Source organism: Eublepharis macularius, chromosome 1 (assembly GCF_028583425.1).
Source record: "Eublepharis macularius isolate TG4126 chromosome 1, MPM_Emac_v1.0, whole genome shotgun sequence".
Lineage (NCBI taxonomy): Eukaryota > Metazoa > Chordata > Lepidosauria > Squamata > Eublepharidae > Eublepharis > Eublepharis macularius.
This window is the reverse complement of record NC_072790.1, coordinates 73,973,637-73,991,262: the sequence shown is the minus strand read 5'-3', so window position 1 is coordinate 73,991,262 and position 17,626 is coordinate 73,973,637. Positions and strand designations below refer to the sequence as shown.

The following is a 17,626-nucleotide window of genomic DNA, read 5'->3' as shown; positions in this document are numbered from 1 at the left end:
TTGAAGGCTGGGCTGGGGGAGGAGGAAGGTCCGGCACAACCAAGGAGAGGGGGTGGTTTCAGCAGGGAGAAATGCCAAAAGCCTCCATCCAAGAGGCAGTGAATAAGGTGTTAGGCTGAGGGTTCCTGGGGAGCACAATGGAGAGGCGTCCCAGCTGCCATAACCATAGGCTCCACTCTGCTGTTATGTCTTATACAAGTAGATAACCGTTAATGTTGCAAAACAAAGACTTTTTCAAAATATTCAAAACAGTTTTAAAATAACTCTCTTCCTCACTCCACCTTGCCCTAATCTTCCCTTTTTCCTTCCTTCCTTCTGCTTTCTCCCTCCAGAATGGATTTTTATCTGCGCTGCCTTATTTTGGCTGTTGGCTTTGTATAATTGTTTCTGGTCAAGTTGCTGATTATTTACGAGAAAAACAAAACATGTCCACTCTGTGTGTGCGCAGAACATTTACTCTAATAGGTAAGGAGGGGGAATGCTAATTTTTAAATGTAGACTATAGTTCAAAAAGGACTCAGCAGTGCAATCCTAAACAGATTTATCATTATACCTAATCCTGAACTGAGCCATAGAGTGAAGATGGGGACAGATGGGGGATTTTTCTACAAACCTGAGGAAACCACAGATTTGTAGAAAAATCCAAACTCTTAAAAATACAATGGAGGATTTTAAAACCCCAAAATAATAGAAGCAACTTGTATAGCTTTAAGAGATTAGTTCCCATTGAGATATTGTGAAACTACATTCTGAGATCTCAGTGGCCATTCTGGGGATTACTTAGCAACCACAACAATATTGCAAAGCTTTCCACATTTCCATTTCTATCAGTCAGGTGGGGGGAAAGGATTGAAAAAGGTACAGGATGAAACAGGAGAAAGGGAGGAGAAGCTGATGGGTGGAGAACAGAAGAGGGTAGGTAGGTGAGTAGGGGAGAAGAAAAGGGGAAAGGATGCTGGGGAAGGGAAGGAGGGAAAGCTGAAGCTGGAGAGCCGATAAATTTAAGTTGGTTAGGTGAGGGGAAGTGAAGGAAATAGGGAAAAAGGAGAAGCTGTGGCGTTGCTAGGGTGAGGGAAAGAGGAAATAATGTGAGGAGGGAAATAAAATTCCTTTCTTCTGTGGGTCCCCTGCTTACACCCTTCTAAGCCCATTCAGGCGTCTTAGAAGAATGTTTAGGATTGCACTGTTAATTTGATTCTTGCTTTATTCTATACATTTTGATGGGCTAACTTTTTCAGCATTGGTCATGACTTGAGTTCTTTCAGAGTCAAATAATGGTCATACCCTAAATTCCTTGCTTTAAAGACAGCTACTTTTTTCTGCAAGGATTTATATTTGTTTTGTACTGTATATTTTGTTCCTGGTACTAACCAGTTAGTCCTGTTCAGCTTATTTATTCATTAAAACATTTCTCCTGACCTCTCAGCTAAAGAGCAGCTTACATCATTCAAACCATAAAAACAGTAATATGAAAAAGGAAACTAAGAAAATAAAATCAATAGTGCAAACGAACACTGAAAAGCCACAGCAAAAAAACCAAAGCAATAAAATCCATAATAATTTAGGAAAAGGAATACAATAAATAAAATATCAGTGCCTACTAGCTCACCAGTTATGTAGTGAGCCATGTATATAATAACAATAATAACATTCGATTGATATACCGCCCTTCAGGATGACTTAACACCCACTCAGAGCAGTTTACAAAGTATGTTGTTATTATCCCCACAACAAAACACCCTGTGAGGTGGGTGAGGCTGAGAGCTAGAAGCTGTGACTGACCCAAGGTCACCCAGCTGGCTTCAAGTGGAGGAGTGAGGAATCAAACCCGGTTCTCCAGATTAGAGTCCCACGCTCTTAACCACTACACCAAACTGGTGCTCTATGTGGCCTACCTGAGGCTCAATAAAACCTGGTTTTGCAGCTTGCTTAGTACTGCCAGAATATATTGGTGCAAAACATCTGTCGGACACCAGTATGTTGATGATGAGCTTTGTTTAGCAGGAGGTTCCAAGTTAGTCCTTAGACGTGTTGTTATTGGGCTACAATGAGCCTGGATGGTTACTGGAAGTCCAGGTTCCTTCCTGATTCCTCTTGGAAGAAAGCTTGTGTGCATGTCTCTACAGCTTGGTACAAAAACGTCAAGAAGACCCATCTGTTCTATAGATACATGGATTCCCAGAATACTAGCCATTTGGCATCCTAAGAATCTAGACACTTAAAGCCCTTGGGTTTTTGGAGAAATCTAAAACATGTTATAGGGGACTTCCAGTGGCCAAGACATGAGTTACTAGAGTCTCTTCCCCCACTAAGATTCCCCCACTAAGACTACTTGACTATGGCTTGGATTGCACTTAACAGTTCTGCTAGTGAAAGGATGTTGATTTTTGCCAATTCCCCCTTCTCCTGCAGCAGAGCTCCATCTCCCCCAAGCTATTTTGGATGTCCCCTGTCCCCCAGGTGCAGCACTGGGGGAGTATTTTGGGCTGCAGTAGGGAGAGGATATTCACTATTTCCTGGGACTCTGCAGGCCAGCTAACCTCCAGTCTCCATGGTCTTGCTTTCTTGACTTAGCCACAGTAAGAACCCTTGTGGCCATCTTCTTGAATAACCTGAAATAGCAATACCATAGATTGAGATGAGGATCACGTCATAAAAAAATCAACTGGAGAATGTTGATTAAAATTGCTGATGCAGCCTGTGTGCTGCATATTTTAATCAACGTTCTCCAGTTGTTTCCTCTGTTCCTTTCCATGGACACCTTTCCCTCAGTGCCTTATCATAAGACAAATTAGACTTGATCTAACAAGATGTCCTTGACATTTTCTTTGATAGGTAGCCACGTTGGATTGCAGTAGAACAGCAGAATTTGAGTCCAGTATCTGAAGAAGGAAGTTCTGACTCTCGAAGGCTTACACTCTGAACAACTTGTTGGTCTCTGAGGTGCCACTGGACTCAAATTCTGCTCTTCGACGTCTGTATCTGGAAGGCTTTATTACCCATCATGGTTTTATTTTAATAAAAACATCAGTTTTGTTGTCCTTAGTGAGAACTGGCTCTATCCAAAGCTTGGATTTTGTTACAGAAAAGTGCCTGAGAACAAATCTCTAAACTGAATTCTGCAATGATATATTCTGGACACTAGGTGGCAATAGATAGTGCAGAATAATCACTTTTCAACTTTTTTTCTAATTGAATGTTCAATTCTTTGTTTAGTAAAGTAATAACCCTGGTGCCCTAACTTGGATAGCCCAGGCGATCCTGATCTTATCCAACCTCAAAAGCTAAGTAGGGTCAGCCTTGGTTAGTAATTGGATGGGAGACCACCGCAGGCAGCCAACCAAAGTTGGAGAGGCAGGCAATGGCAAACTACCTCTGTTAGTCTCCTGCCTTAAAAACCCCAGCAGGGGTCTCCATAAATTGGCTGTGACTTGATGGAACTTTCCACTACCAGTAACAGTAATAACCAATCCACAGCAAGGCATCAAGAGAGATTTAAATAACTTGAAACCTAGACTCCATTTTAAAAGCTGTACCCAAAGTACAATGAATATCTTGCTTACACTACACAAACTCTCACGTTTCGCATATCTCATAAAATTATGATTGCACAAATTCAGCCCAAACATGGATGAAGCAGACAGAATCACTGCACAGGATTGCTTTGCCATAAATGATCATTTTACACAAGTTGAGATCTCTATACAGGCATATTAAATATCAGCCCTCAATTTTAGGGACAAATCAGCCACATGTGACATGTATCAAGAGGGCCTGTTTCATTTCTCATAGCCCCTAGGAACAGATTCCTTTCAGGCAAAGGCTGCAGCTGAACCCCCTGCACCTTTAGCCTATTTGCTTTCTTGGTACCTACTTGAAAAGGCTGGTTGCATCCACACAGCTCTCTATTTTTTGCATTCATTGCTGATGAGAATACAAAAGCATTCATATTGGCCACAGATCTTCCCGAACAATGTTTTCTGTGCCCTTGCCTGTCAGCCCGATTTTCCTTGCATTTTTCCCCCACAATGTCACTAAAGAGATTCTTGAGGGCTTTTTAAAAAAAATAATAATGGTAAGAATGTTATGGTGCTATAGCAATTACTGATTTTTTTAAGCCCTTAAAAACCCTCCATTGGCGTGGTGGGAAGAATGGAAGCTGCTAGGGGGTGACAGAAGGAGAATGATACTGATGTGGGTGATGCCTTGGAAAATGCACACCTTCCTGTCCAGATGGCATGATAGCATGCTCTTTCCAAGAACAGCATTGCATAGCAGGTTTGAGAAAGAGTGTACTGTAGATGCGGGAGAAATGACTGGAGCACAATTTCAGCACAAGGCTGTGTGGATGCTCCAGAAAGGTCTGCTCCAACTGGGATGAGAGAGTGGAGAAAACATTCTTGTGGAAACAGCCACTGCTGCAAGCTTTTTCAACGGGACAGAGAGGAAAATACTGTTCCATCCTAGGAGGCAAAAGGCATGTGTTTCAGCAAGGCTGCAGCCACTAATTATGGAACAGCAGGGAGATAGTCCCAGAGCAGCAGTGTTTTAGATCTCCAGCTGAGTATTGCTAGTATTTAGTAAAAAGATAATACAGGTTAATCTATTGTACATAGAATAAATCAAATTGGAATGTGTTTAATGATCTTTTTGTTTTAATGAAGGAATGATTGGGCCTGCGGTATTCCTTGTAGCAGCTGGATTCATAGGTTGCAATTATGAACTGGCTGTTGCATTTGTAACCATATCAACCACACTAGGGGGATTTAGTACATCTGGTTACAGCATCAACCACCTCGATATTGCACCATCGTAAGTATTACAAGAACTATTTTAGATTTATGCTAAACATCAGATAAACTTGCCTGGAAGCACATGTATGCTAAACACGTTAGTGGGAGTTTAAGCCTAAATCCACCCAAGAGCTGCCATCAGTTATCTTACTAACAATAACAGTTGGATCCCACTATGCTGGATCCATGTACTTAGGACAGTTGCATTTATGTAAGCAGTAGTGTAACAGCTGCATAAATACATACAATGATGTGCATATGGAACATTGGAATGTATAATAGACATCTGACATGATTTCATTCCTTGTGCTGTGTCTTGCATGTGCAGAAAAGATAACAAGGACACGATCTCTTGATTAGCACAAACAGACAGCAAGGAGTAATTTTAATAATTTCACCTTTATGAAGACTATTCTACTTACAGAAATCTGTGAGATCCAATCCACTTTGCTCACTAGGGTTTACTTCCAAAAAAGTATGCATAGAATTGTAGCCATCTTCTATTGTTGCTTCTTTCTGAATGTTTCTCCCCTGCCCCTTAGTGTTCTGCAGCATACATTTGCTTGCCAATGACACAGAGCAATTCTTGTGCTAAGAAATACTTCTATAGAGTCCAGATGAACTCTCTATATATGTTATTTTCACAAAGCGCATGTTAATGCCATTGCAGTCCTTAAACATCCCAAGGGCAAAAAAGAGCTATACCACTAAAGGATTTATGGAATCCCATTATATAATTATCTCACCTGCAAGTCTTTGCCGTTAAAATAAACTAATGACTTTATGAAGATAGTCATTAATTTTTAAGCACCTTCAGGTAGGCAAAGGTCATATGAGTGCCGCATTCCTTATTTAAATAATATATAATTCATATGCTGAAACTTTAACAAGTAAGTAGTTTTCCATCTCTCTGATCCAAGTTCCTACCCATTTGCTTTCGCATCCCTTTTTAATAGGGATGCTGAAATTCTGCAAGGCTCCTGTGACTATGCATAGTGTATATGTGATGTCAGTGCCATCCTATACACCACAGCTATCAAAATTAAGTTGACGTATCCAATACCACACATGCTTCCTGGCAGCCCTAGCAACCATCCTGAAGGAAGACAGTGTGTGTGTTGCATCTCTTGTGCGATAGGGCTAACCTTGCAAAGCTGAATAGGTTTTCTTCACATTGATGATTAACTTCAACAAAAATTAGTAAAACTGAAGTTTCATATTCTGTGGGTAGTTTTTTCTCCCCCAGAGTTACCTGATGTGGAAGTTCAGTAGTATATGCTTCAGTGCATGGCTAACACCCCAATTAGAATAAACTTCACCTCCCTGCCCTGTAGTCTTCTGTGTTGTCACTGAGTGACTGTTTGACCCATAAAATTTCAGTGCAGTTTGTGATATACTGGAGGAAAAAACATACATTTGTCTTTTCCCTAGACTGTACTGCCCATGTGCAAATAAGTATATGTGCTTACTCCTGGAGTGGGTCATTTGCTGCATGCTGAGAATCCCTGTGCCTAAATGTCACTGGCTTAATGTGCTTCGACTTTATTTCCCTTGTAAATGCTTCATTGAGAAGCTGTATATGTGTGAGAATCTCTTTTAATCCCTTCTGGACAAGTGGATGAATCATTGCTCCTTCCAAGCTGTCATGTGTGAAATTCCTTCTGGAGTCTCTTATTTCATTATGTCAGTAGGGCTTTGGGTGCCAAAACATTTGGACCGGTGCTAAGAATATCTTCTCTCTTATGCCTAGCTAGTTTTATATAATGGATTTGGTAGGCAGCAGGAGTTGGAAGAAACACAGTTTTTTTAAAATCCTGCCATTGTTCCTCAATGCTGGAAAGAATTTCAAGGAACTATGATTGCAGTAACAAGCAGCTCTTAATTTCTTAGATTATATAAATGGAATGAATGAATAAATAAATAATTAATTTCTTAGATATGCTGGAATACTCCTTGGAATCACAAACTCATTTGCTACTATCCCGGGAATGGTGGGTCCACTTGTTGCTAAGGAACTAACTCATAATGTAAGTAACTTCTGATTTTGAAAATGTTGTAATGTGTTTTCCCAGCAGGGGTGGCCATAAGTCAGCCATGACTTGACAGCGCCTTCCACCACTATAAGGGTTTTTTAAAAAAAATAGCTAAAAAGATTTCTGCTTTTTCATTATTTGTTGATATGGAACAATAAAAACTGCAAATTTGTTTAGTAATATGTCTTGCAGTACAGAAAACCTCTGTTCTGAGACTTTCTGTACTAAAGGCCTTTTTTCAAATTTTAAAAACCATATGTTCTAGTTCATTGCTGCTTCAGCTTTGCCATAGTAACCCTTCTAAATTCAACAAAACAATTTTTCAAGTATGACTAAACCAAAATGAAGACAGACTGCTTTCTTTCTTACCTACAGCCTGTGACAGAAAAATCACAAGAAATGGGTTGGGAACAGGCCCACATAGACCCATGGTATATGTTAAAGCTTCCTTTGAGACAGATCTTTGAATGAAGAATAACATGCAGAAGACAGAAGACTTTTATCCCCCTCACCACTGACTCTTCGGCACACAGCTTCTCTCTCACTACTCTGAATTTGACAATGCTGCATTAGGTTGACATTTTGCCACAAAATCTTAAAAGTAGGAGAGGGGCTGTGGCTCAGTGGTAGAGCATCTGCTTGGCATAGAGAAGGTCCCAATTTCCAGTGTCTCTAGCTAAAACAATGAGATGGTAGGTGATATGAAAGGCTTCTGCCTGAGACCCTGGAGAGCTACCACTGGTCTGAGTAGGCAATACTGACCTTGATGGACCAGTGGTTTGATTCACTATAAAGCAGTTTCATGTATTCAACCAAAGCACAACTGGAGGAATCAGGGTTAGTTAACACCAGCCCCAGCAGCTAGAAGGGCAACCTAGGTTACATTTATAAAGGATACTCTTTCCTTTTTATGTATCTGACGAAGGGAGCTCTGACTCTTAAAGGCTCATATCTTAGAAATCTAGTTGATCTTTAAGGTGCTGCTGGACCTGAATCTTGCATTTCTAATATGAGTCAAATTTTATCTCTCTGTTTCCGTGCTTGTTTCTCCTGAGCAAGTAAACACATTTTTTCTAAGATGTTTTTATCTAATCCTCACATCCTGCTTCCCTTCTTTGTTGTTCCAAGTTAAATGCAGAAGGCAAAAATCCAGAATGGAAATCAAGACTAGTTTCTAGTTTTTTTTTCCTTTTACCATCTCCTTTTGTTTTAATTTATGTATTGAAACTGTTTTACTGTTAATACTTGAGAGATAATGGTAATCAGTTTCATAGTATCAGTCCTGAATTGACTATAAATCTCTTCTAATATTGTAGCAAACATCACTGAATTATATGATATTGCGATTAAAACACACAAATGTCTTAAAAGTTTCACAGGCTTTTAAAAATATTTTCCCTCACATTTCCAAAACAAGCTCAAAACAGCTTACAGTCAAATAAGCAATTAAAATATAAGGTTATGATTGAGTAACTAAAAGGCGCATGCAGAGGCAGATCATCTGTGTACCTCTTACAACAGCAATCCTGTGCAACCCCTAAAAAGGTATTGCTTGGGTGTGGGGGTCACGGAACTTTGATAGCCAAGAAGCCACTGGGTGGGAGTGGAGTAGCCGTGAGGAGAATCAAGCAAAATTGGCTCTTCTTTCCTGATGGAAGAAGGTCAGGTGAGCAAGTTTTTCATTGGTTCAAAAGGGAAATAAAGGGAAATTCACTGTGATTTCTTACCCCCCACTACCACCATCTACCCAGTACCATTTCTGGGGATACAGAGGGCTGCTATGGGAAGAAAAATGCATTGGTTTTACTGTGACATTACTAGATTTCACATTGCAACCTTTTGGATGCTTTCTTCTGAAATTAGATGCTTTCATCAGAAAGACAAATTAGATTCATGATTACCTTAAGTGACCGCTATTCTTGTTAATGTTGTATAGTGATCTTTAATACATGTGCCTCATCCTCTTTTTTAAGATCATTGAAAATGTTAACATTCTTGGTTAGATAGTATACAGAGTACTGTATTGTGCTGTGTACAGATGCTGGTATGTGGATACTTGATATGGGAAAAGGGGCCTGAAGAGATTTCTCTGATGCAGTTAATAGCAGTCCCTATTAAAAAACAGGGTAGGTAAAAGAGATGCAAGGTAGTGAAGGGGAAATTATGTCATAACAGAAAGCGTGTTGAAGTGAATATATCTTGTGTACTTTTCTGTTCACTGATTTATTTATTTATTGACAGAATACCGTGGGAGAGTGGCAGATAGTGTTCTATATTGCTGCCACCATTAACTTATTTGGGGCCATTTTCTTTGCGTGCTTCAGCAGTGGAGAAGTACAAGACTGGGCCGTCAATGGCTACCACTATCATAGGAACTGAAGGAATACTGGGTTTAATCACCATGTTACACAGTCATGTGACCTGACAAGCGTGTCACGATACCTACTGGAACTCATTACTGTTGGAAGGAGCCATTCCACATTTTAGTACTCTGATTTTTTAATAAGAAATTGGACCACATACCTTCATTAGCCTTATGTTTCCGACTCAATATAAATACTTAAGTCTGACATGTCAATCAATGAATCAACTTTCTAAATGTTGTGTCTGACCTAAAGTTTAGGAAAGAAGCCTTATTGTTGAAATGGAGGTAAGTTGTAGTTAAGGGTCATATAAAGAAAATATAATGAAGTATGTTGATTTTATTGTTTGCCTAAAGTAAAGGTTGTTAGAATTATTCCTGTTCAATTGTATTTAATTTTCTATTTTATTATCCAAAATAAGAAATTGAAATTAAAATGTGTTTCTTCCTTGTCTTCTTCGAATGTACATCTGTCAGTGCATATTTACTGGGAGATTTGCCAAACCTAGGAGTTACACACTACTGATTAAGGAAAAAAATAAGCAAAGCACTCTTCTACCACATGGGAAAGAGTTCAAGCAAGAAAAAGCAGGAGGAATGCTCGTGTACACACTTTCTGTTACAGGGAAGAAGATTGACAGCTACTTCCTTTTTAAGAATAATTTTGGGTTCTACTTGTTCCCAGTCAGAATGATTTTAGTACTGTGGGTGCTTAAGTGGAAACAGTGCACAGCCTATAAGGGTGCGAAAGTCTGCATGTTCTACCTAAGAGTGATACTAAATAAGCCATTAATGGTCTCCTTGCCAAATATGTCTATTTTAAAGCAACTAACAGTTCAATCCTGAACAGAATTATACTATTCTAAGCCTATTTAAGTCAATGGGCTTAAAAGGCTATAACTTTGCATAGGATGGCATTGTAAATGGCAGTTATTGTATAATGTTTTTCCTATCTACCCAAGGGAAAACTGACACACCTGTATCTCACACTGCTCCAGTGGAGCCTGGTTTCATTTCTAAGAAATAGCAACTACTTCTCTATCAGATTAAGTAGACTAAAGTGTTGAGATGACAATTTAATAGTAATATTTGTAACTTTACTGTAAAACACTGCTGTTTTACATTAAAAACCCATTAAACACCATAAAAGCACAGCCTGTGCCGACGACGACCGCCGCCACTGCCTCTGCATTTGCACCACAGGCTTGCCTTACTGGGTACCTGTCTGCCTTTCCTATAACAGTGTTAGCAGTTCAGATCATGTCACATTTTCAAGACTACTTGGGATGTATTGGGTACTAGCAGCTACTAAGGTGTATGGGCTGGGGTTCTCATTTTCCTTAGGAACGAGTTAAAAATATACAGACAGAATTTTATACACACCTGGTAAAAAAAAAATACAGTTGGTGCACACAGAAAAATATTTGACATACAGATTAAATCTAAAGGTTTCATTCCACTAATGGTGGAAATTTCCTCCAGTGATATGGACATTTTTGTTCATTTAAAAACAAATGCTGCCTTTACACATTTCAGACATTGAAAGTCATTTTAAAAACAAATATATATAAAAATTAAAACAAACAATATAAAACACTTAAAAACACACAGACAGGGAGGACGGGTGATAAGAGTTAGTTCCACCAGAGGAAGATTCTATTATGCCACAAACAGAACGTTTAGATCCATTTCAAACATGGAGCGAGAGCTTTCAACTACACAGCCACTTTCATACAGCAGGAGAAGGATCTCCTGGTCAGATCCTATTGAAATCTCATCAGAATTAGATATGTCTGAGGGTGATGACACGGATACATCTATGGAGGAGGGGTCTTATAAAACTAACAGACAAAGTTGTTTTACTAGAAATAAAGGACGGGGGAATTTTTTACGGGGAGGCATGATACGGAAAGGAAGACCTAGTGCTTAATCTGTCTTCCCATCCACTATCTGCTTCTGAACACCAACTATTGAACCGGTGGGTTGGGTTTTGTCCCAACCCCCCACGATAATTCTTTTCAGACTTGGATAGATCTTTTCATGCTTATTAGACAGTTAAAACTTAGGAAGCGTTTTGGAGAAACCCTTCCGCTTGAATACGGCCCCAATTCAAGATCCCACTCCACTTTTGTTCCTTGTTCCTCCAGTCACAAGATTATGATGTTTGAATCTATGATTATTAAGGAAATTGAAAGTTTAGAAAATAATCTTGTTCCTAAATGGCAAAATTTAACCAAAGAAGAACGCATGACCCTTAGAAATCTTCAACAAGTACATCAATAATAATCAAGGAGGCTGATGTTCAAAATTATAAAGAGATTGCAAATGACCCTACAAAACATATTGCTTCTGTTATTAGGGTTGTTTTGCAAGAAGCTTTGGTAAGAGGTCTAATTACTGACAAAATATACAAAGCATTACAGAATCCCTTTCCAAGAGTCCCTATTTTTTATACCTTACCCAAGATATATAAACCTGGATTTCCTCCCCATGGTAGCCCAATTATATCAGGCTCCAATTCTCTGTTGGAGCCTTTGGCTTAAATACCTTGATTTATTTTCCTACAACCTTTTGTGAAAAAAATGGAGTCTCATATTCAGGACACTAGGGCTTTAATCAATTCTTTAGAGGGCATGGTCCTGCCCAATCAAGCAGCATTTATTACTCTAGACATAGTGTCGTTATACACTAATATTCCTCATGGGGAGGCTTTGGAGACAGTTTTTTTGATCTACGAGTTCTTTGTCACCACCTACAGAATTTCTGCTATTTCTGTTGGAATTCATATTAGATAAGAATTACTTTAGATTTCAGAAAAAATTCTTTTCCAAACACATGGAGTAGCTATGGGCAGTTCAGTTGCACCTAGAGTGTCTAACTTGTATATGGGTCTACTCAAGAGTAAATTCTACTGTAACCCAAATGTGAACCCATATTTCTCTGAGATTTTGGTATTTAAATGTTTTATTGATTTAATCCTAATTACCACCAATAGAAATATAGTAACTGATTTATGTAATTGGATGAATACAGTTAATTCAAACATCCAGTTTACATGGATAACTGATGAAGCAGCGATTGACTACTACTTGGATGTGACCATCTTCCGTACTAAGGAGGGCACTTTAGGCTTTAAACCATTTCGAAAAAAGACAGACTGAAATGCATATTTACATTTCCAATCCTTTCATCCAATTCACTTACTACGCAATCTGCCCTATAGCCAATTTTTGAGATTAAAACAAAATTCCACTAAACCAGAAGATTATAGATCTAACAGTGACAGATTAGAAAGAGACTTCCTGAATAAGGGTTACCCCCCACCCCTCCATTGGAAGGAAATGTAAATCCCGAGTAGAGGAAATGGATCGTCAGGATATTTTGAAAACAAAATCTATCCTGAGGTTAAGTCCACTTTTGTTTTGGACTTCTCAACTTTGGTTAACCAAATTAGGAAAGTGATACTTAAATACTGGCCTTTAATTCAGGAATTATCAGGCTGTCAGAATCCACCACAAAGAAGCCTTCATAGAACAAAGAGCTTCCGTGATTGGCTGATACATTCTGATTTGAAAGAGCAGGACCCAATTAGAAATGTACCTAGGGGACAGCATAAATGTGCTAACTGTTCAACTTGTAGTTTGGTAATGCCCATAGAACAAGTAGAGATCATGGGGTTACTGTTACAAAACTTCACTAACTGTAATACTAACAACGTGGTATATTTAATCTGATGTCTGTGTAATAAATTATACATTGGAAATACTACTAGATCTGTAAAAATACGAGTACAAGAACATCTTTTGAGGATTCAACGTAAGACCGTTGAAGCTCCCCTTGCTGAACATTACATACAGATGAAACACGGAGAGAGGGACTTCTGTTTCACGATTGTTCATGTTAGCATACTGAAAGATCCTGATTCTATACGTAGGGAATTAAAGCGAAGCATGGTGGATCTATAAACTCAATGCTATCAGCCCATTTGGTCTTAATTTGAATATGGACTTATTTATGAGGGTTTTTGGTTTACTGGCTCTTTAAGAACAACTTATCTATCTTTAAAATGGAGACCTCCGGTACCTGTTAAATTCATTCAAAATGGAGGACGGATGCCAATTGATTTTGTGAAAAGACTGTTGATTATTGTAGTTGTGAATATGAAATGAATTTATAATGGATTTTAAAAATTTATATGATGTATATATGATGTATATATGATGTGCAAGCACCGAGTCGTTACTGACCCATGGGGGGATGTTGCACCACGATGTTTTCTTGGCAGACATTTTTTTTATGGGGTGGTTTGTCATTGCCTTCCTGTCATCTACACTTTACCTCCAGGAAACTGGGTACTCATTTTACCGACCTCGGAAGAATGGAAGGCTGAGTCAACCTTGAGCCGGTTACCTGAACCCAGCTTCAGCCGGGATCAAACTCAGGTTGTGAGCAGAGCTTGGGCTGCAGTACTGCAGCTTACCACTCTGCGCTACAGGGCTCTATATGATGTATATTGTATATTTATTATTGATATTAATGATTTTAGGACCTATTATTGCTATTAATAACTGCCTGGATGAAGAATTAATTTTGAAACAGGTTTGTTTGCTGGCTTCCCAACACAGTTATTATCAGCCTGTCTCAACTACTGGATCCTTATGGAATAACTTCTTCTGATGGAACTTGATATATTTTTAGAATATTTTTGAAAATACTCCTTGAACTTTATTGCACCATCTGGAAAGATGTATTTGTATTCATTATATCCGTGGTACTGTACTATATGAATATATAATGGTTGTTAAAAATATTGACACTAGCACTTTATAAAAATACTTAATCTGTTTACAGCATTTGGCACTTTAGCTTTGGCTGTTTCAAATTTTGGATTACTAGTTGATGCTTTGCCTACTATATGTAATCAACTCATGATACATGTACCACTTTATTTAAATTGTTTCATGAATAGAGTTTATTGACTTATGAAGAAATTCCTTTGACTTGTTATAGTTAGTTTGTCACAGTTGTTTTTTTCCCTCCTGTTGCATTACTGTGGTACTCTCCTCGTTTCTGACTTTCATACAGCAATCATCTGTTATCTGATGTACAAGCCGGGAAAAATTTGCCACTTGGTTCTGGAAAAAAGTCTAGTTGAAATTAATATAGTTTCTTTACAAGTAAAAGTGATTAGAATAGAAGAATACAACCAGACAGTAGCTCTTGCATAGTACAGTAGTTATAGTAGTTTAATCTAGAAATGTAGAAGAGGACAGTGTGGGTATGTTGGGAAGGGGAATGCAGATGTTTTTACAAACTCAAAAGGAACAATTACTACACAGTCATGTTGATTCCACTGTTGTCACCACTGGCAGAGTAGGTGGGCAGGGATTACTATAGATTGAAGTCACTTGTGAGTTTGTACACACATGCACTCCTTTAAATATAATGCACACTTGTGTCATGATCAACATTGTGTCCCCTCTCAATCCCTGAATTATGGGCGACCTTTAATGGAATCCACAAGTCCTACCCCTAACACCCCTCAATTTTAGCCTCTTCCACTGCTGCTCATATACCACACCTCTAGCTCCATTGCTGCAGGATATTTTGCACAAACGATTCAAAATAAATTTATCCCACCTTACCTGAAAGGTACTCAAGGAAGCCAGAATATATTATTAGGAAATACTCATTATGCCCTGTGGCGCAGAGTGGTAAGCTGCAGTGCTGCAGCCTAAGCTCTGCCACGACCTGAGTTCGATCATAGCGGAAGCCAGGTTCAGATAGCCAGCTCAAGGTTGACTCAGCCTTCCATCCTTCCAAGGTCAGTAAAATGAGTACCCAGTTTCCTGGGGGTAAAGTGTAGATGACTGGGGAAGGCAATGGCAAACCACCCCGTAAAAAGTCTGCCAAGAAAACGTCATGATGCGATGTCCCCCCATGGGTCAGTAATGACTCTGTTTGCACGGGACTACCTTTACTTTTTTTACTTACTCATTATGGAAAATGCCACCCCTTTATTCCAGAAGGATTCTAGTTCTTCACAAAGCAAAAACCAACTTAGTCTAGGCAATGTGTTGCCTTGTTAGCCACCTTCAGTCTAAATAAATTATTCAGGGGCAGAAGTTCTCCCACCACCACCACCTCAGCCAGCCATCAAATAGACATAATAAATATTTCTGCTGTGTGGATCTTGAAAGCACTTTCCATTGGACTCCCACAACCCTCTTGCTTATTCCTCTGCTGGAGTTCAAGAAGAATGTGCACTGCTGATCTTGGTGCCAGAAGGCTTTTGATTCCTGACATTGGTCCAGATATAAGTGAAGTCTTAAAGCATTGTTTAAGTACTATCCACTTGAGCAGCTCTGAGGCTGCTTCAACTCTTGAGGTGTGACAAGAAACTTATTGACAGACAGGAGTAACTGACCAAACCAAATCTGTGGCATAGAGGAAGATGGGAAGCAGGCAGCCCTTTGGCTATAGAGTGATCTTAATATCAGTAATAATAAATAATAACAATAACAACATTCGATTTATATACTGCACTTCAGGACAACTTAACGCCCACTCAGAGCGGTTTATAAAGTATGTGGTATGTAGCACAGTGGTTAAGTGGTTCGGCTGCGAATCAGCACTCTTTCGAATCCCACCACTTCCATGAGCTCAGTGGGGGGCCTTGGGTAAGCCACTCCTCTCAGCCCCAGCTCCCCAGCTGTATTGTGGAGATAATTACACTAACTTGTTCACCACTCTGGGTGAGGCACTAATCTGTCTAGTGTCAGGTTCAGAATGCTTTCTAGGTTATAACCAAAGAGACTCCATTTTAATTCTTTTAGTATTCTGAGTGCTTCCTTTACAGGCGCCAAGACGTTCCCTAGCAGCTATCTCACAGAAGAGGAATGTTTTGACTACAGCTTTTCCAGCCTTGGGAAACTTTCACTTTCTCAGCCTCAAGCGGCTTGTTTTGAGAACTGTGGGGGGAGGTTGGGGCCTGCTGGGGTTTGATACTCTGTACCTTGTTCTTTGCCTATCATTCGTAACAATACACGTGTACCAGCCAGGATATTGAATCTTGGCCAGTGGACTATAAAGGTTGCCTTTTTCAGTAAATCTTTTGAAAACAACGGACTCTTGTCTGATTGCAGAAGGTAGTCTGGATTACAACTATTATTTAGCCACCAATCTGACATTTTGTTACGAATCATATCTGTTCCAATGCCTAAGCCGGGGCAGACGGATTCCAAAGCCGCTCCTGACAGGGACCCTTTGTTTGATCCTTATGCCTCCCCCGGTTCGGAAGGACTGGAACCTCAAGGACCCGTTCAAAGGGGAACGGAGTCCTCCGTTACTACGCTATATACCCTAGCTCCTAGCAGAACTGTTACTCGGCCCACAGCAGCAGCTGACCCACTGATATCCTTGCCGATGCCAATGCAGTGGGGTTCAAGGCCAAGGGACGCGAGGGAAAGGAGAGCGAGTACGATGTTCGCGCAGCCCCCAATGGAAGGCCAACGGAGCTTTGATGCGATAGCTGAGTGTCCAAGTAGTCAACCTTGGTATCAGTGGAACCATGAGGCCGACCAGTTGGAGTGGGATTGAAGAGGTTCGGAAGGTATCCAGGCATGGGAAACGTCCCGCCGCGATATGATGAGTTGGGACTACGCGGAAGTCACTCCGTGGACGGGACAACGCGATCCAAATGAGCAAACTTGGATACAATTACAAAGCTGAACCATAGCAGTAGATGCCGGAATCTCGGCGGTCACAGGATTAGCGAAAGGAATCCTGGCAGGGAGATCGAGTGAAGAGCAAAGTACCGGAACCCAGGGCATGGGAGAAATAAGGCCATGGCCTGGGGCAACCATGTCCTATGCAGAATATTTGGAGACTACGCAAGTCCCTAACGAACCTCCCCATAAATATTCAGAAGCAGAGGCCACCGCAGTGGGCCCAGGTCGTGTGCAGGTATTAGAAGAAAGACTGTCTAGTATGGAAGAGAGTTTGGCCCATGCAGTTCATCTGCTCTCTGTACTCGTTGTCGGAGGATCTATTGGGAACCAAGAGAGGGTTTCCAGCACACAGAGCATCAGCCAAAGTCTGACAAATTTACAGAGAATTATTCCGGGGACAGGTACCGCTCTGCGGGAACAACCGCTCCTGTTAGCAGATGACCAGCAACAGCCCGTACAGCCACCGAATCCACCGCCGGGGCCAGTAGATGAGAGACCGGACGAAAAAGAAGAAGAGGAAGAAGAAGAAGAAGAGCAACCGCAAGAGCGGCCGCAAGAACAGCCTTGAGAGACCCCCGACTTGGCCTGGAGGGACACCTCAGCAACCGCAGGAGGAAGCTCCGGTGCTTCCCCCGCCACCAGTACAGCTGCACGGGCAGCCGGTCCTCCCACTGCCACCAGCCCAGCCGCAAGTACAGCCGTTCCTGC

The 17,626-nt window shown here is 40.4% G+C and overlaps 1 protein-coding gene across 2 annotated transcripts in view; it reads left to right on the top strand.

Moving 5' to 3' along the window:
* The window catches only part of SLC17A5 (solute carrier family 17 member 5), a 30,482-nt gene extending 20,842 nt beyond the window's left edge, over positions 1–9,640 (top strand). For both annotated transcript variants that reach the window (XM_054980432.1, XM_054980438.1), the window contains 4 exons: positions 333–465; positions 4,665–4,812; positions 6,730–6,820; positions 9,068–9,640. In XM_054980432.1, the coding sequence (XP_054836407.1) occupies positions 333–465; positions 4,665–4,812; positions 6,730–6,820; positions 9,068–9,205 (510 nt within the window). In that variant the 3' untranslated portion in view covers positions 9,206–9,640. The remainder of the gene's footprint in view (positions 1–332; positions 466–4,664; positions 4,813–6,729; positions 6,821–9,067) is intronic.
* The last annotated feature ends 7,986 nt before the right edge of the window (positions 9,641–17,626 follow it).